The 19,983-nt window shown below is 40.0% G+C and overlaps 1 protein-coding gene across 18 annotated transcripts in view; it reads right to left on the bottom strand.

Annotated features, from left to right (window-relative positions):
• CACNB2 (calcium voltage-gated channel auxiliary subunit beta 2) overlaps nucleotides 1–19,983 on the bottom strand; it is a 510,382-nt gene that overhangs the window by 45,748 nt on the left and 444,651 nt on the right. For 11 of the 18 annotated variants that reach the window (XM_051820339.2, XM_017347579.3, NM_001082396.1 and 8 more), the window contains 4 exon segments: nucleotides 12,112–12,234; nucleotides 10,354–10,490; nucleotides 6,890–6,966; nucleotides 1,779–1,912 (listed from right to left, as the gene is read on the bottom strand). In XM_051820339.2, coding sequence (XP_051676299.1) covers nucleotides 1,779–1,912; nucleotides 6,890–6,966; nucleotides 10,354–10,490; nucleotides 12,112–12,234 — 471 coding nt within the window. 18 annotated transcript variants of the gene reach the window in all.

Below are 19,983 nucleotides of genomic sequence, written 5' to 3'. Positions count from 1 at the left end.
GTAACAGCTACCAAGAAATTTTGTTTCAATTCTTTAAGTCTGAAGTGGCCCAGTCTTTGATAAGTCTCTGGTTCCTTTGAACTGTGTGACTGCCAACTAGCAAAGGGTTATCCATGCTGGCAAACAATCAGCTTCTTAATCAGTAGGGTAGCTACAGAAATTACCTTATTTGATGGAATATTGGTATTTTGTGCCCTTTTGATAATGACACCATTATTTTTCCCACCCTACTTTGAATTCCTTAGTGGGAAAGTGTGATAAAGTGAAAGTCCTTAAAGTTTTAGAATTTATGGGTCAGCAAACTTCACTAAACTGTCTTCGCTAACATGTTTTTAGTCCTGTTCCCACTCTGGTAAGTTCAGAGCAGCTTAGCCGATTCCCAAGCTTCTGAACTATGGACACTGCTGGTCACTTGGCTCAAAGATTTGGCTGCGATGAGAAGACAGGAGCAGAGAGATGGGTGGGCCCTCTGTTGTAGAGGAACATCAAGATGGGGCTCTCTTTGGTGACACAAAAATCCAGGTGTTTTAATTTTTGCCCACAGTGCTGAGGTCTTCTCTTACTAAAGTAACCGTAACTGATTAAAAAACAAGACTTTACAGCCCAATCACTGTCTTTAGAGTTCTTCCTCCAGAGAGCAACCACTTGTTTGCAGAGAACGAGCTCTGCGTGCTGAGAGGCTGGGGCAGAGAGTGGAGTTCACTTCATGTGTACAAGTGCACAGGTGTCATGGTTGCACTTGGTGACATCAGGATGGAGGACTCTAAAAGCACCGTAGCTGTGGAAAGTGGTATGGAAAAGAAGGGGAAAAATGAAAACCAGGGGAAAGGGCCTGAAAAAAGTACTGCTTGAAGCTACAAAACTCTCAGAGGAAACAGACTTTGTTTTGAGTAGAGAGAGCTCTGGAAGACCCTGTGGTTTCTAGCCAGGGGACAAGTAGCATCCTTGTGTAGCACTGGTTGGCCAACGGCAAAGGCTCTACGTGTGGCCACCAGCCCCACTGTCCAACAGGTGAGATGCTGAATTCTGACTGATGGAGAAGGCAAGAACATTGGGAGAGTATTTATACATGACAATAGGAAAAACTCACAGTAAACCGCCAAAACAAGCCTGCAGTTTTCCACTGGTCTTGTTCATCTGCAGATTTTGCACCTAGTGGATTAGAAGTTTAAATACTGACTAAATTAAAAATTGAATATTCCTTTTTTTTCTAGTACAAGCTATGTATCTGGATATCATAAATCAGAATCTAATAACTGTTTTCATATGCTTGATTATAAGTTAAATTTCTGGAGAAAAGAAATAGACAAAGACAGACAGAATAAGCATGCACAATTGAGGTGCATTATATGGGGTTGTCAGTGTTTGACATCCTTGAATGTTTAAACAAATTCCCTTGGTGGTAGATATTATTCCATCAAAAAGGATAAGTACTGTAATGGTGTTTTAACAGGTCACTCACTCAATTTAGTTGGTTTGAAATTCATGGACTCAATTAGCTGTTGATAGGTTCTTTTCTTAAGACGGAAATGATTGCATTTAATAGAACCGTGGGAATTAATGCTAATGATGCCAGTGGCAGGATAAACACAGCTTATGTCAATGTAAACTTACCGATTTCTGCTTCTGCTTAGCTACAGCAGCATGGAAAAGAAACAAAGAACAACAGAGCATGCATGTTATTGGCTTGTCAAAGGACGCAGACGGTCAACAGGACTAGAAATGTGACGCAGTGCAGTTGAGCGGGTGGACAATGGGAGCCGGGAAGTTCATGTTACCTTCTTAAAGAAGGGCATTCTTTTCTCTTTGGAGTGGGGTGACGTTACACTGTTTGCACTGGGTTTAGGGGAGCGGTGGTTTGCTGGAATATCATTTTCTTCTGCATCTAAGCCAGTAGCATCTATGTCTATAGCTATATACAGACAAACAATTCAAAAATCATCAGGTGGACAGGAGAGGAAAAACAGGTTATAAAGAAAATAAAATGAAAGCAAATAAAACTATCCACTATAAAAGGTCTACTATGAGTGTTCAACACAGTACACAAAGAAAGTAAAATTTAAAGGTACAGCATGTTAAGAACACAATGTAATCAAATCTAACAAAACTGAGATATCCTCATCATATTTGCTGGAACCAATCAGTTTCATGCTGGATCTCTTAATATTTTAGAGAAATATATTTATAATATATACTTTAAAATGATAATGTTGATACTCTCCATATCAACTGGGTAAAAGTACAGTATAGAACATTTGCCCTCATTTTTTACAATATCTTAAACCCACTTTTAGATAAAAGCAACTACATTAAAAACCTTTATTACAATGTGCCTCAGATTTCGCATTTTGCTAGAACTTGTATGTATTATTACTTGTATGTATGTATTAAGGGCAGTATGAAAAGGTTTGCTGAAATTGCAATTGGCAGTTGAGGAAAAGCAAGAACAGAAAACCTTCAGTCTGGGCGGCCAAGGGTCCCACACACAAGGCACGTGATTCTGTGGGGGTTTCCAGAATGAACAGGACTGAAATGATTGCAAGATGACATGTGCATTCTCAGACAGGTCTGCCTGAAGACTAACTGGAAAACCCTGGATCTGATGACACACAAACAAAATCAGTCTGAAAATGACAAGAGAAACCTTCTGATGACTTCTAGACAGCCCCTGAATTTAACATGAGAGGCAGGGTGGAAGGGCACGAAGACCTGAGACTCATCTGTAAAACGAAGGACTTAGGTTTGTTGCTCAACACGCTTTGAATTTCAAATCTTTAAATCTGAAAATACAGCTCAGAAAATAAGCGCTAAAGGAGAAAAGGATGCATATTCTCACTTGGAAGTTTATTAAAAATGCTTCCATATTCAATTACTATAGAATTTTATCAACAGCGGAATCAGAGCTGGAAGTCTTTTAAAGATCAGCTTCAATTCTCTTATTTTTAAGATTTGAAATATACATTGATAGAGTTTAAGTCACTTGTTTTTTTGGCTCAAGCCAGGCAGAGCCAGGACTCTGAACCTAATTCTCCCTTAGTGGAATCCGCTCCCTGTCCCTATACAATGCTGCCCTCCAGCTAAGTCCCTTCTCAATCTGGGTGTACTTGCTCGGTTCCCTGTGTGTCCCCAATGCGGTCATGTCCTCAGTTGTCAAGAATCAGGAGGATATCATAGAGTTATTACTCCATGGTTGATATTATGTCAAGGAAAAGAAAAAGAAGAAAATTTACTCACCCCAAGAAAACATCCTATTACACATGTTAGATCTCTAACAAAAACCACAGTATGTTCAGATATAAGGAACAGTTTACCATTTTGAAGTCACAAACAGCCTGGCATGGTAATGCAGCTACCATCACAGTTGCAGGCTGAACTGGCACTCACAACAGCCCCTTCTAAGCTTTCCAAGGGATGGGAGACCATCTGACAGGCATCACATTGTTTTGATATCCATAATAACTTCACAGTTGAAAATGATTCAGCCCTTTGAAAGCTGGGAATTCTTATTTAAGTATTTCTTTTCATTTAGTTAGGTACAAAACCTGCGCTGAAGTGAATGCATGGCATTGTTTGCACAACATTGCAAATATCACCTATTGCTTGCATAATAGATGGGCTATGATTTTCTGTCAAGTAAAGTTATAATAGGCTGAATTAATTCCAGGCATGCAGACAGCTTACCTAGTAAATTTGCCCCGTCTGTGCTTACTGATGAGCTAGAAGGCTCAGCTTGTGATGTGTGGGGGAAGCTGTACAATGTACCCAGGGGTTTGAACTGATGCAGACGTTTATACCACCCTGTATAACCCTTTGTTCATACAGGAAACTCTCCTCATGGGCTTACTGAATGACACATGGCTAGCAAGAGCAGGAAAACAAGTCATGAGGGATGCATTTCTTCAGGTCATTAGTGGCTTCCACGGATGAAGGACATGATCCGGGTATTTAATTGTTCCTACCACGTGTCTTACCCAACATCAGAAGGTTGCCCTTCTGGTGCTAAATTAGCATATTCTTGATCTTTCTCATCTTTTATTGGGCATAAAAAAGCCACATTCAAGGGATACTATCCTCTGAAGGCCTTTCTCAAATTCAGCTACCTAGTTCGGATGTCAGAGGTGACAGGAAACATCCAAGCATTTGATTTTGTGATTTGTCCATTGAACTCAGTCTGCTGTGATCATCAGATGGATTCTTTTTCCAAAAGGAAGAATGGGAATGTGTAGGAGAGTAGAAATCCAGAAATGCTGAGCTGTGACACTGCCCAGATATGGACACTGACACACAGAACTTGAGTCAAGTTCCAAATTTTACCTATATTTGGACAAAAGGGCTTAAAATTCCAAACTGAGAACTTTCCAACTTATTAATTTTGACTTTTGTTTAACTTAAATCTAAAAGCATCTGGGTTAATCAGAAACAGAAAATTCTGAAACGTGGTCACTTTCAGAACTCGTTATGGAAACTTCCCAAGACAACTAAGAAGCGTGCTCCACGCCGCGCAGAGCCCCACACACTTCACTACACTCAGCTGCCTCTCCAGTTCCTGCGAGAGGCTGCCCCTTCTCAGTCCTGCACCTGTATTTCCATACCTCAGCAAACACGAGTATTTAGTTGGGAAAGACTGCTGCCATCTATTTGAACTCATTTCTTCCATTCTTCCCCACTTGTATTATTATTATTTTATGTTATTACTAGTTGATAGCCTCGGGAAGACTTTTTGAGATTCACATTTTAATTTTCAAGCTTGGGTCAAGCTGAGCAGAGTTCAGAAGTGACACATGTCTACTCACATGTGCGGTGTGGGATATGTCTTTGGCTACTACCCCATACCCACATGCAAAGTGTAAATTTTCCTTTTCCAAATCCCTTAGGGCATCCGAGCATGCTTACTTTAGGCAGATGTTTAGGTGCTTTGGTGTAGCAATGGGTGAGGAGAACTGTAGAGAGGAACTCTGGGCAGCAAAGATGATAAAAATGACAACTGCAAACCCATCCACACTTGGCAGGTGCATGAGAGCATGAGAGGTGGATGGAGGAACCTTTTTTTTTTTTTCATAATTTTCTGGACTTTCCTTTTCTATCATTTGGAATATTGTTATGAAACTTATCAGAGTCCTGCTGTGCTTATATATTTTGTAGTTAGTTATATCTCCAGTCTTCTCATATTTTTTTTTCTCTTGGTATTGAGCAAAGTTTATCCCAAGTCCTGTATATATATAAAACTTTGGTGAAGTTTTAAATCATCTTTATTTTAGTATATTAAACTCTTCACTGGAATTTTATTTTTAAGCAATGACAAACATCTAGCTATAAAATGAAATGCTATTTTACATACACTAACATATTCTTCAAAATGTACGTACCTCTTTTCGTTATATGTTGTTACATGTTACATTTAAGTAAATGAGCATTGGTACAGGAAATGGAAGAGTCTTCCTTGTCTACAGAATAGGGCTTCATCACAACATGATGTAGCATTTTTTCCATTTTAGGAGCCTAGTAACGGTCCTCGGCCTTTAAGGCACACACACTGAGCCTAGGGTTTATATAGGAGGTCCTGCAACTTCCCGTGTTTGAGGACCAAGACTAGCTGCATTTCCCCTGCGCATTCAGGGAATATCCACTCCATGATGACAGAAGGAAGACAGCAGCCTCACCTAAGAGCTGCAGGGGCTTCAGTGTTCATTCTAAAGACACTCTTTTAATTACTTTTGAGCAGCTTAAAGTTGCTGCAAGTTACAAGTTCATGATTTTTCAATCAATATGTATCATAAGCAATTTTTTTCCAACTGTGCTTAGAATTTGCTCATTTAAGCAGTCCTACAGTCTTTGCTAAGAGGTCCTTGTTTGTCTCCAAGAGCTGCCAACATTCAGGAAATACATGTGGGGCCTAGAATAGAGGAATTCTGTTCTCAAGACATACCAGCCACAGTGTGACTCTTTGCTTAATTTCTCTTTAAAAGCACAATTCTCTGCTTTTGTCTTCGTTTCATTTCCAGCTTCTTAGAAATCGTACACAGAACCATTTTGCTCCAATACTTGGGCAGCCAATCTTTACCCAGTTGTGTCTCTTAGGAAATGACACTGGTCATGGACTTTCAAGCACTCAATCTTTCTCTTACACATACAGAACTGCAAATTCTACACAGAATGGCAGAGTTGCCAGATTTAGCAAACAAAAATGCAATTAAATGAAAATTCCAGATAAATACAAAATTTTAAGTGTGTCCCATAATTTTTAGTATGACCCATACAATATGTACTTACATTAAAAAATACTCATTATTCATCTGAAATTCAAATTTAACTGGGTGTCCTTTACCTAGCAACCCTAAGAAGGAACCCACTGCTCGGAAAAGTACATGCACAACCAGCTGCTCTTCCCACAAGTGTTCCCAGCTTTTCCTGATGCCTCTCTGCGCCCTCCACATCTTCCACAGAGCCTTTCTGCTGTGGTTCAGGGCAGGCCAATCCCTCCATCTTCACTTCATTCTCTGTCCTGGATTTTCCAAAAGTTCTTATTCCACTGATCTTTTTAATTAACACTGAAACCGACTATCATATCACACTCATGACAACAGGCCTGGCACCACAGCCGGGACTAGAAATAAAACGTAAACATTCATCACTTGGATCACTACAGCAATTCAGATTAAACACACTGGCGTGTTGGGCTTTTTTTTTCTTTTCTTTTCTTTTTTTTTTAGTCAGAGGGAACAAAGTCCTCCTATTATTCCCAACTCTATAAGGAATTCTCATTTCTGACTCGTTTCAACATTTGTGGAGCTAACATAGTGACTTAGCACATGTCGATTCACACAACCACAGAAGATTGGGAAAAGCATGAAATGTAGTATGTTCTATTTAGCACTGATCACCCACTTACCAGATGATGGAGGTGTAGATTTTCTGGAACTAGGTACAATGTCACCCAAACTGGATGATGAATTTCCTCCTGATTTACTGGGGTAAAGCAAAAAGTTATATTAAATCTGACATTCATTTCAGATCCAGAAACATCTGTATTACTTAATTAACATGACCGTTGTATCTTTACTGAACTTCAAGTTTATCTTTCCTTCACGGAGGCAAATCTCTGGTGGAGATTCCTGGAGTTCTTGAAACAGCTGTGTGATGGTCTATGTTTTCAAATTCAAGGCTGAATTGCAAAAAGTTCTGAGAGAGTGGAGAGAGCTAGGTAACTTCGCAGCTCTCAGGTTCTCTGGCCGGATCACAGCACTAAGCAGCAGAGATTCCTTAGAGATCATGTATGCAACCTTAAGGCTAACACCCAAACATAATGTTTCCTTCTTGCCTGGTTCCAGCTCCTTCATTTTAGCTTATTTTTAATATAGTAAGACTGAAAGCACCGTAGCTCTTATGAGCAACCTATAAAAGAAGAACAGGACCAAAAGCAACACCAAAACTTGCTAAGCTAACTTTTAAAAAGCACACAAACATGACAGATAGAGCACTCTATGACTGAACCCTCAGATGGTACCAGAACCTTTCTCAAGCACGACTGATACGGAGCATTAAACATGGTTAACTTTGGAATGACGTGGGCGTGGAGAACACACAACACACACTTTAGAGCTATAAAATCCTGAAGATCGACACGAGATTGTGCTTCAGTGTCCCAGAAACCTTGGAGCTGATATTAGTAACACGGCATTCATGTTTGTTATCAGCATGTTAAATAATGTTTTATTGAATGACTTCATCCCGGATGAAGATGGCAAGGAACATCTCAGAGGAATGACCTAGAACTTGGGCAGGAGGAACTCCTTGCCTAGTATTTATGGTCAAGGTGGAGCTGGAAAGATCTGCTACAGTGTATATGCATTAAACGTCAGTACTTACTTACATAAATATTAATATGGAAATATAATTTCCAATAAAGCATCAATAACAGGCTGGATTTTATTGATATTACTTTAGCATTTTAAGGCACAAAATAAATATCTAAAACTTTAGTGAGCAGTTAGCAAGAGGGTTGTATATCTTTTGAAGGTTCTTAAGTGTTACTTCAGTACATTTAATGAGGATATAAGACAGTATTCTAAATTAATAACGGTGGTACTTATAGAAGCCATGTCTGGCAGAAATATAAGCACACCTATCACCAAGACCAAAATTTTTTCTTCCAGAAGTTTAGTTTTTTTTTTTTAATTTTATTTATTTTCTAAAGTCCTAATTCTAATTTCAGTTCAAGCACAGGTTGGTTTTATATTCTCTTTCAATTTCAATAAGAGTCAAAATGTTACTTGGGTTTTAAAACAATTGAGGCAAACATTGTAAACAGTGATACAGATTTGCCCTTAACTTCTCCTTCTGCGAAAATGCCAAGTTCTTAAGCCATGCTCAAATTCTATTGCCTTTGATTTCTCAATTTTTATCATTTATACATCAGAGTTTATAAACACTGCCAGACTCTGGTTATATTGTCTGAACAAAACCATGTGTAAAATGTTAGGGGCAAATTAAGAAACTATGTAAGCAAGCACAAACATTTTCAGATATTTAGGCAAAGTTTGGGCAAAAAGAGAGGAGAAAACAAAATGAAGCAAACCAAAAGACAAGGTGTATCATCATGAGAAACCCAATTCTCTAGATTAGATTTTACACTCTCCAAATAGGAATAATTTATTGTTCTTTTAAAAAATGCAATAGAGAAAACAAAGTATGAGGGTCCTCAAACAATTTGTGGAGCGACAGTCTAGTGCTTACGACACTCACGTCCCGTAAAACAGTATCTAAGTTTGACACCCAGCTCCAGCTCCCAAATCCAGCTTCCTGCTAAGAAAGATCCCGAGAGGCTACAGTGATGGCTCAAGTAATTAGGTTGCTGCCACCCACACAGGAAACTTAGATGGATTTCCTGGCTTCTAGTTTTGGCCCAGTCTATCCCTGGCCATTGTGAGCATTTGAAGAGTGAACCAGAGGGTGGGAGCTTGGTTTCTTTCTTTCTCTGTCATGCAAATTAAACAAAATAAAAACTTTTTGGAAAATGGAATTAGAAATTAGGTTTACTTTGGTGCAAAAAATTTTAAAATCCATGAAGGTCTTCAAAAAAGTCATAGAAAATGCATGTTGTGAAAAGTATGCATGGATTTCCAAATTTCTGCATCAAACCAGACATCTTTTCATTTCATATTCTGTCAACTTTTTCAAGTCCCCTCTTATTTACTAAATAATATTAACTAGTATTCAGATACCACTATCAGTACAGTGAGTAGAAAAATACACAATAAATGCTAATAGAACATTAGAGATTGAAAGACTAGGATCATATCTTCAAATACCCTGTAGGCAAAATACATAATTTTTCTACATGCCTCTGCTTTTACATGAATAAATGCTTCTCACAAATGGAAGTCCTCCAATAATGCAGGAATTCATGAAAGTCAGCTCTAGGGTACAGGTCTCGACACAGAGGAGTCAAGTTCATCTGAACTAAAGAGCTTGATAATTAAAACTAGCATGTTAGTGAAAAAGAGTATTCCAAATTACAAGGCGTATTCCATTTCGTTTGCTCGTTGGCACTTGAAAAAAATCCTAAGAGTGAAATATTATTATATTACAAAGAAACCTGCATCACTTAGAAACAAGTAAGATAGAAGCTAAAGGAGACAGAAAGCTAGCCACACACAAGACGGAGTAATCTTGCCTGTGTTCCGTCCTTGCACACAGGAAAAGATGCCCACCCCTTCCACTTGTCTGCGGAGGGTTCAAATTAAGATTCACCACAGTTAGGAGCAGCTCTTCACGAGGGGTACGCAGCCCCAGAATCCTGGGAAGGATTATTCCGCTGCAGCCTATTACTTAACTCCGCTGCAAAGGCAATTTTAACTTGTTTCACACTTAGCTTCTCCTTGAGTGCTCAACAGTGGCTACAACTGAAAATTGAGTTTCTCAGGTGAAAATGAAACTGATAGATGAAAAGAGCTGCTATCTGCTGATGTCGTCTTGAAAACGTCTCCCTGTCATGCCAGGCAGCTGCGGACACTGGACACTGGGATTCATCACCAGTGCTACTCCCTCCGTGCCAGAGCCCTTTCAGGAGACAGTGAGGACTTCAGAATTTCTTGGGCACTGAAGCCCGAGTTCAGCACTCTGTGACCTCCGCAATTTTCATAACGATGATTCAGGATGATTCCCTCCCGAATCTCGGAGGGGAATCAGATGCTGGAATTAAGTTTTTAAAATGTAAATTTGTATTGTATTCAGTAAGCGTACCACCAGTCTCCCTTCAAACAAACACTAAGGGATGCAGAATACAACAAACAGAAGTACGGAACGGTGGTGTGATCTCAACTTTTACCAAAGCACTTGACATTGCTCTCATACCTGGAGTAGAATTTCCCTTGCTTTGCTCTCTGTTCATGCTGTAGCCTCATGTTTTCTAGTTTGACCGGGCTTGGAATGAATCCGATTTCACAGCCTTCTTTAACCAAACGCCCTATCCACCAGTCATTGTTAAATTTCTAAACACAAAATCAAAATTATTACAATCAGTGCACAGGAGTAAAATCTCTGAATTACTTTTCTTCCATAACAACCATTTCAAACGGAGCAAGATATGGCAATGAACTACATGATAACTATCGAAATTCAAGGAAGCTTTCGGGCCATGGGTTTAGTGCATAGATGTGAAATACTCTCCGCACGCTTAGCATTCCATCAAAGGCTTTCTGCTCTTTTTCCTGGTGCTGCTTTAGGTCCAGGATGAATTCCTTCCCAGCTGATGCTGTCACTATGGGTAAGACAAGCTTCCTGGGTTCAAAGGTTAGCAGCCCTTCCTAGTAAGAGACTGTAAGGAACTTGGAGGTGTTACAGAGATCCTTCTTAGGTAATCAGATTAATTAGAAGTATTAAGAGAGAGAGAGAGAAACAGTGAAATCTACTTGAAATATTTTGTCACAGTAAAATTTCCCACTGTGCAGTTTTATAATTACTAAGCTAATGTTCACAGATGATTTCTCTATGTGTACCAAGGCTGACACTTTATCTCTTGCTGTTGGAACATTTATCTTAAACCTTTATGATTTGCGCTCACATTCCTCAATCACATCAGCCTGTTCTTGAACACATCAAAGACTATCCATTCTCTCTTTCTTTTCCTTCCGTGGTAGAGATCTTTCTCTAGGCATCAGCCATCGAGAGGAGACCCTGTATCAATCTAACCTCCTGTTGTAAAGTCAGATGCGAAGCATTCCATCATTTCTGTCTTCCTACTTAGCCAGTATTTCACATCTTAGGAGTTATGACACAACACCCTCTAAATTCCCTACTCCTTTAATTGGCAGTCATATTCTTCTGTGCTCACAGCCTTCAGAGCAGTGAACAGTTAGATTTACATATGTTCCCTCCGATTTATCAGCCCTATGCACGCTCCAACTGTAAATCCCAAAAGGTCCAAGAAAACCTCATGCTCACTCACTGAGAACATTATGTAGGGGGAATTCCTGGTCACTTAATACAGTGTCCCACACAGAATGCATATGATAAATGTTGACTCAAAACAAACTTTAATTAAGGGTGCATTTTTCCCATTTACAGATTGTGTCACTGTTATCTAAAAGATAGTGATGTCTAGCATGGAGGAAAAGCAATGTTCCTGATGTGTTTCTTGCCTCATTGGCTCAAATTCCTCTCATTCTCCCCTCTGCTGCAAAAAGTTAGCTTCTGAGAATTAAGGAGGGGCACCAGTAGTCTGGTTCAGCCACTGTCAGCACCTGGGAGTCATCAATTCTGGATACTAACCTCTCCCCAGGTGGCTAAATTTCAGGTAGCAGGAAAAGCCACACAGAGTCAAAGTTAAACATTAAAAGAAAGTAGCAGTTAAGCATAAAAAAGGATCATCTACTCTAGGAGTATCCAATTACTGGGCCAAAGAGCCCAAGTGAGCCCTGAAGTTATTCTGGGAGGCTTGGATTCCTGTCTCCTTTAAAAAAGTGTGTTTGGATGGGAAAAAAGGCTGAGAACCACTGATTTAGTGTGAATGTTACACAAATGTAGCTGTACACCGAGCTATTTCACAGCAATAAGAAACGATGCTTCAAGGTGAAAAATCACACTGACAGAAACTGCAATTATTTTCCTTACTTCCTTAACATGCAGAAAATCTTTTGCTTCAAATGAGATGGCCATGCCTGGCACTGGGACATCATCTTCGTGGGCAGCACTGTAGCTGACATTTGTCCGAACAGCAAATGCAACAGGCTTTGTCTAAAGAGGGAAAAGAAAGGGACAAAAAATAAGAAGAAATGAAGCAACAATGCCCCCTCACCCTTGCCTCCCAAGGCGCAGATACACAGAATAACTGGTGGGGTAATCTTGGTTGTTTTAGTCCATGATTCCTTGTCACAAAACAGCCTGTTATCATCCACAATGCACGAGATCTGGCCATCAGCTACATACCATCCATTTGTAAACTAGAGCAAGACCACTGTTCTCTGTGAACAGTTAAATACAGGTTTACAGTACAACATCTTGTAGCACCTAGAAGTCAGGAAGCACAAATATGAATAAAACACCAAATTCTTTGGTTCAAGAGGAAAAGACTCAGTAACTTCCCTCTACCCAAAACATCTACTTCAATGAATCATTAGTAACATAGTTCCAAAAGGGACAATATTTTGAATGAAAAAAGAACCAGGAAATGAATGTCTATTACAACTATAGCAACTATTATTCATGACTGTGGGGAACTGTGAAAGCAATGACCTTTTATTCTATTATTTTTCCACCTTGAGTTTGCTCAGTCATCAAAGATAACATTAATTAAGCTATCATTCATTATTTGATGCTTTAAAAATTTACAGCTAAGTATGTGTTCCAGGCAACAACTGCTTATTCACAAGATAGAAAAACGGAAGCTCAGAAATGCTGAAAAGAGGTTTGGTCTAACTCAGTTTTATTTTTTTGTTTTTTATTTTTTTTATTTTTATTTTTATTTTTTGACAGGCAGAGTGGACAGTGGAAGAGACAGACAGAGAGAAAGGTCTTCCTTTGCCGTTGGTTCACCCTCCAATGGCCGCCGCGGCCGGTGCGCTGCGGCCGGTGCACCGCACTGATCCGATGGCAGGAGCCAGGAGCCAGGTGCTTTTCCTGGTCTCCCATGGGGTACAGGGCCCAAGCACCTGGGCCATGCTCCACTGCACTCCCTGGCCACAGCAGAGAGCTGGCCTGGAAGAGGGGCAACCGGGACAGAATCCGGCGCCCCGACCGGGACTAGGCCTTTTTTGTTTTTTTTTTTAACACTATGTTTCCACCACATTAGGAGTAAGATTTCTTCTGAGCTGTTTCTCCCCTACTCAAGGAGCTCTTCATCTGGTCTTGCAAGGGAGGGGCTGAAATAGAGAGTACCCATTCAAATTTTCCACAGTTAATCTGTTGTACCTGCTGTCTGGGTTGGAGACTGAACTAAGGGTCCTAAAGTAGTTTAAACATACCCCCCAAGATGCAGACTGGGAAAACAGAATCAAGTTCTGGATACAGGCACCATAGACAGGAAGTAGATTTAGATAGTTGAAAGCCAATTCTTGGTATTCATGAAGATTTTTAAATAATATATAGATGGTTCCCTTGGCCTACAAATATGACATTTAAAACTGTGTAAGGAGGGCCGGCGCCACGGCTTGCTAGGCTAATCCTCCGACTGCGGTGCACTCCAGGTTCTAGTCCTGGTTGTGGCGCTGGTTCTGTCCTGGTTGCTCCTCTTCCAGTCCAGCTCTCTGCTGTGGCCCAGGAGGGCAGTGGAGGATAGCCCAGGTCCTTGGGCTCTGCACCCGCATGGGAGACCAGGAGGAAGCACCTGGCTCCTGTCTTCGGATCAGTGCAGCGCTGGCTGCTATGGCCATTTGGAGGGTGAACCAACGGAAGAAAGACCTTTCTCTTTGTCTCTCTCTCTCTCACTAACTCTATCTGTCAAAAAAAAAAAAAAAAAAAAAAAAAGTGTAAGGAAAATGTGACCACTGGGCCGGTGCTGTGGTGTAGCAGGTAAAGCTGCTGCCTGCATCCCACATGGGTGTTGGTTTGAGACCCGGCTGCTCCACTTCTAATCCAGCTCTCGGCTATGGCCTGCAAAAGCAATAAAAGATGGCCCAAGTGCTTGGGCCCTTAAACTCGCATGGGAGACCTGGAAGAAGCTCCTGGCTCCTGGCTTTGGATTGGTCCAACTCTGGCCAGTGCAGCCATTTGGGGAGTGAACCAGCAGATGGAAGACCTCTCACTTTGCCTCTGCCTCTCTTTAACTGTGACTTTCAAATAAATAAATAAATATAAAAAAAAAGTTAATGATTGTTCTACTGAAACATAAGCCTTAATAACATCTGGTATTTCCATTTCCTTCTTGGAATTTTTTTAAATATGTGAACTTTTTTCCCAGAGCTGCAATCATAATGCATTTGATTTTATCCAGTTTTAAATGTAATATATTACTCAAGTGATATATTTGTTAAACTACCATGTAAAAATAAACTAAACCATTAATTCTTTTTTTGGATCATTAGGCTTACAACTTTAAAAAATATGAATATTCTGCTTTGAAAAATCTCTGTACAAAAAGCCTCTATTTTTTTTTCAGATTCCCAGAGGTAGAATGAGGAAGTCATGAGTTTTTTAAGACCTTTTTAGATTTTATTTCAAATTATTGTCCAAATGGCCTGTATTATTTTATACTGCAACCAGCATGCCTCTTTCAATTAGGGAGAATCTTAATCAGACCCAGTTTTACCATTGGAAATAAAATTTTCCTTATCATATCCACCTATTATTTGGGAGAGTCTCTAATCACCAAAGTAAAGCACCAAGATTTTTTTTTAATGGGAACATGGGCTTCTACTTCTTTAAGGGTATTTTATTCATCATATGATACAGAGTTTAAGTGTTGGCAATTTTCATCACTGCCAGAAATAATTTTTTAATGCACAACACTAGAGAGGACTTCACAGAAAATCTCATGTCTTTTTGCAACTTCTATGAACTTTTCGAACATTTGAGTAGTGGGCAGAGAGGACTCTGAAAAAAGGAAAAAGAAATGACAGGGCTGATAAAGGCTGGCGTATAATTCCAGGGGCCACAGATAATCACCTGATGCTCTGAGACTAAGATGTCAGTTGGGAATGGGCCTCGTTCTTTGCCTCACCTCCTATGACCGATGACACTACCATTAGAAGTGGAGATTTATATGGAAATCAACTCTACAGATACACAGGTAGGAAAGAACAGCAGAATTCTGTACCTTGACAACTTCAGGAACTATGTTTCTAAAATTAGACTGGAATATGTAGCCAAGGTGATGATATTGGGGGGGAACAAATATAACCAAGATACAAACTTAACAGCCCGCAAGAAAGACCCCAGGAAGGTACCCAAAGGGGCCAAATGACAACATCACTTGATTGCCTGAACTTGCTTCCACTCCACTGAGCTGAAAGAGTGTGTCTACCATGTGATGGCACATGCCACGGTCACTTCATTCACATGGATTTGACACACAGGATCTTAAATAAGCCTGAATTTTGAAAGTTGATTCTACCAATTAGTAGGTGAATGAACTAGGGAAATCTTGTCCTCTGGCTGAGCACATGATCTCAAGGCTAAAATGAGTGTAATAACGTAATAATAACCATTTAGAAATTTTGTATATATTTGAAAGCCAGAGTTAGAGAGATGGAAACACACACACATACACACACACACAAAATCTTTCATTCACTGGTTCACTCCCCAAATGGACTCAATGGCCAGGGCTGGGTCAGGCCGAAGCCAGGAGCTGCATCTGGGCCTCCCAGATCAGTGTGGGGTTCCAGCACTTGGCCATCTTTGGCTGCTTTCCCAGGTGCATTAGCAGGGAGCTGAATCATAATTGTAGCATCCGGGACTCAGACCAGTGCCTATATGGGATACCAGTGTCACAGATGGCAGCTCAACCTGCCACACCACAACGCTGACCCCCAATAATACCTGTCTTGCCAAGTTGTTTTCATATCACAGAAAGTGCATGTCATTAGGCTGGGCTAGTGTTTGGTATATACCTTAAATGCTCCATTAATGGGCACTGGCTATATAACAAGATAAATGCTAAATATAGGTAAATGCTTCTCCATATTTACTCTCTGTTAAGGGCCAACACACATCATTTCCTCTGTGCTCTTCCAGTTTCTCCCTCCTCAGACCAAATGACGTAACACAGTTTAATACCTGATATATGACATATGCTAAGTGGATGCTATATTTGAGATGTTTCTGTCCAATATGGATTCTTTCATACTCCCAAGGATATGAGACAATGGTAAGCTTTCCCCATATTCATTTTGGTGATGCAGATGTTCTCTTTAATTGACTTTCTTTGATAGTGCTCAGATATTGTAGTTTTTTTTTTTTTTTTTTTTTTTTTTTGTTCTGAAACCAATTTGAAGTTCCAAGGAAGTTTCCAAATTCTTATCCCATGCAAGAGACTTGGATGGAGTTCCAGGATCCCAGATTTTGACTGTCCAAGCCTGATTTTTGAGGTCATCTGGGGAGTGAACCAGCAGATGGAAGATTTTTCTCTGTCTCTCCCTCTCCTTGTATCACTCTGACTTTAAATAAACAAATATTTTTTTAAAAAATTCAGTTATCTCACTCCGAAGTCCAAGTCCCTTCTGCAGTTCTTGACTGCCTTTCACTCAAAGGGGTACATGATGGCAACCTAGAGCACTGAGATGTGCAAACTGTGGAAACTGAAAGCTGTATTTTACAAAAAGCTAAGAAAATGGATTGGTAGAAAAAAGTGTAAAAAATTAGGCCCACGTCTACCTTGAGCAGTTAGTTTCACATGTTAGAATCATGGATCTTCTTTATAAAGGTCATATATTTCCCCACCTTCCACTCAAATCAATTTGAGATCCAATAAATCAATGGCAATGTCAAATCAGGTTTTGGTTAGTTACAACTTTTCTTCTTTCACATCTCTGTCACAATCTTTAAAGAGAACTTCCATGCAAAGTTGGGATATTAAAATTCATATGGTCTCACAGCTTCCAAAGGCCCCCACATAGACCCTACATGGGGAGAACTAAAAGGCCACACAGGTACACTAGCTCTCAAAGAGTAAGCATGAAGTCACACAAAATCCCTTAAGTTTAAGGATTTTTAACTAGCCTTAACTGTTGGGAACATTTTAACTTTGTTTTGCAAGTTGAAGTCTTTGGTTAAAAATTCATCCCTCTTTTAACAGCAGTTGATGTGTCAGCTCAACACACTTGGCTGTTATCATGGGTTTCTTTGGCTCCCACTGTGGTTGCCTGCTTGTGGTTGCTCACAGAGTTCTACTTAGTTGATGAAGGCCAAATTCCTTTGATAATTATTCTTAGTTACAAGGGGGACACTTGAGTCACCTCAAAAATACTCTAAAGATCCACACTGCCTAGTTTAACCACCTTCCTCCCCACCCAGATTCCAGTACTTATTACTATCTGGCCTAAAGACTCAAAAGGAGGATACAGAAACATCTATGCTGGCCCGTCAAACCTTCTACCTTCTAGATGCTTCTTCCGATTCAAACCCTCTAACTCTTACTTTAATGTTCTAAACCTACTGACATATGACCTACGCTACCTAGAGAGACACACAGACACAGTGCCGAACAGATCTGACTATCTGAGGGCCAGTCTGGCAGGTCAGGGAGGGTATCTGTGTACAGCTCTGGGGTCACAGGACTTGCAGCTTTTCCTATCCAAAAGAGGCTCTGTTAGCACCACAGAGGCCTGCCCGTGGAAGCCACAGGCTCCTGTCAGACACGTGTTTAAGTTTTAAAGCAGCAGCAACATTTATCTTCTCAAAATCTTGGGGCATCACTAGGCCTATGGCTGTTAAAATAATGGTTTTAAGTAGAAGATCATCAAATTAAAACATCTGTAATAAAGTAGAATCAAATATCATAAGTTTATGGCACTATCTGAAGCCTTTGCAAATTATGACTAAGTTAATAGTGAATAATTTGAATAGATACAACACAATGTTTACCTGAGGCTTACTAACAATGTGCTAGTGAGAATACCTATTATTCTAAAGCAAAATGAAATTCACTCAAGAATAAACTGATCATAATCAGTACAGCTACTTAGACTTTCAAGTGTGCATCTCATCATTTTTTTTTTTAATTTTACAGATAGTGAGAGGGAGAGACAGAGAGAAAGGTCTTCCTTCCATTGGTTCACTCCCCAAACGGCCGCTACGGCTGGAGCTACGCCGATCCGAAGCCAGGAGCCAGGTGCTTCCTCCTGGTCTCCCATGCAGGTGCAGGGGCCCAAGCACTTGGGCCATCCTCCACCGCCCTCCCAGGCCACAGCAGAGAGCTGGACTGGAAGAGGAGCAACGGGACTAGAACCCGGCGCCCATATGGGATGCCGGCACCGCAGGCAGAGGATTAACCAAGTGAGCCACAGTGCCAGCCCCTCATCATTTCTTAATACATAGATGCATTTTACTCTGCTAAATAGCCATGCTTTTCATTTTCATTCAGAAACAATCAATACCTAAAAACATAAAAGGAAAGTTCCTGATTTATGATTTAATATCTGCAATGAAGCTGTCTTAAATATTAATTAACTACTCCCAACTTAGAATTTTTTAAAGAAATAACAAAGAAAAATATGACCCGGATCCGTATTATAAGAGATGTGGAAAGACAAGTTAAAAGGTCTAATCAGTTTTAATCCACTTTCCTGTGATACTCAACAGCTTCCTATAAAACTTACTGTATTCTATAATTTTTTCCAGTGGGATCACAGCCAGTGAGTGTTACACAGGAAGCACTCTGGGACCAAAGAGGTAATGATGTACTTTTACAGATCAGATCACAGTTGCCTGCTTTATATTTAGTATTTATTGATATATCAGTTTCCTTTTCATTTATTTATATATTTTCATTTATTTTAAAGCCAAAGTGAGAGCAAGACAGATCTTCCATCGACTTACTCACTTCCCAAATGTCTGTAACAGTTGGGGGTGAGGGTGCAGGTCGAAACCAGGAGCTTGAAATTCCATCTGAGTTTCCCGTATGGGTGGCAGGGACTCAAGCACAGCAGCCATCAGCAGCTGCCTCCCATGAGGTGCACGAGCAAGAAGCCGGACCAGAAGCAGAGCAGCCCACTCCTCTCAGGGTCTCGGATATGGGACGTCTCCAGCTGTACCACAATGCCTGTCCCCCAGTTATACTTCTCCGATTGCAATTTCTCAATATCATTTTGGTATTTCCAGTGATAATCAAAGATCCTTCCAATGCAGAAGGAAAGTCTTCCACTTTATTTCTTATATATAAGCACATGTTTCTATAATTACTGTGAAAGATCTTGAGTCTTGACAATAACTGAAGTTCGAGAAATCAGCTTGATTTATTACAAACTACCACTGGTAGTCTGAGAATTCTTTTAACAGCAAAACATATTAAGCCACAGTGACAAAAAGAATGTAACAATGGATTATGAAACCTGATGACTAAATACTGAGTCAGAATGACTAAGCAAATAATCACAAATTTGTCATAAGATAAAATTTACATATGAATTGAGACATTTAAATGTCTTCTCCAGAATTGGTTCATGTAATGAATATTTATCAAGTACATGCTTACTATCTCGAGTCATCTCATGTAACTTAGCTTATTTATAAGACACATCATACGTAATATACTTTTGGTAATGAATAAAGTAACACGAAGTTATGAGTAGAGAGGACCCATTAAAGAAGGTGGACAGGCCACATGAAATAGGGTGATGAGGGAATGTGTTCTCAAAGACCCATTAATTCATTCTTGATGTGTCAGCCACGGTTCGGGCCAACTGGGATACATCAGTGAACAACAGAAACTAAGATGCCCTGCCCTTCATTCAGGAGCTTACATGCTACAGGGCAGAGACAGGTGACATGTAACAGACATCAAAAACAAATGAAGTCCATGCTAGAAGGTGATAAACGTTGTGAAAAGAA

Source organism: Oryctolagus cuniculus, chromosome 13, assembly GCF_964237555.1.
Source record: "Oryctolagus cuniculus chromosome 13, mOryCun1.1, whole genome shotgun sequence".
NCBI lineage: Eukaryota > Metazoa > Chordata > Mammalia > Lagomorpha > Leporidae > Oryctolagus > Oryctolagus cuniculus.
This window is presented reverse-complemented; position numbering and strand designations above follow the sequence as displayed.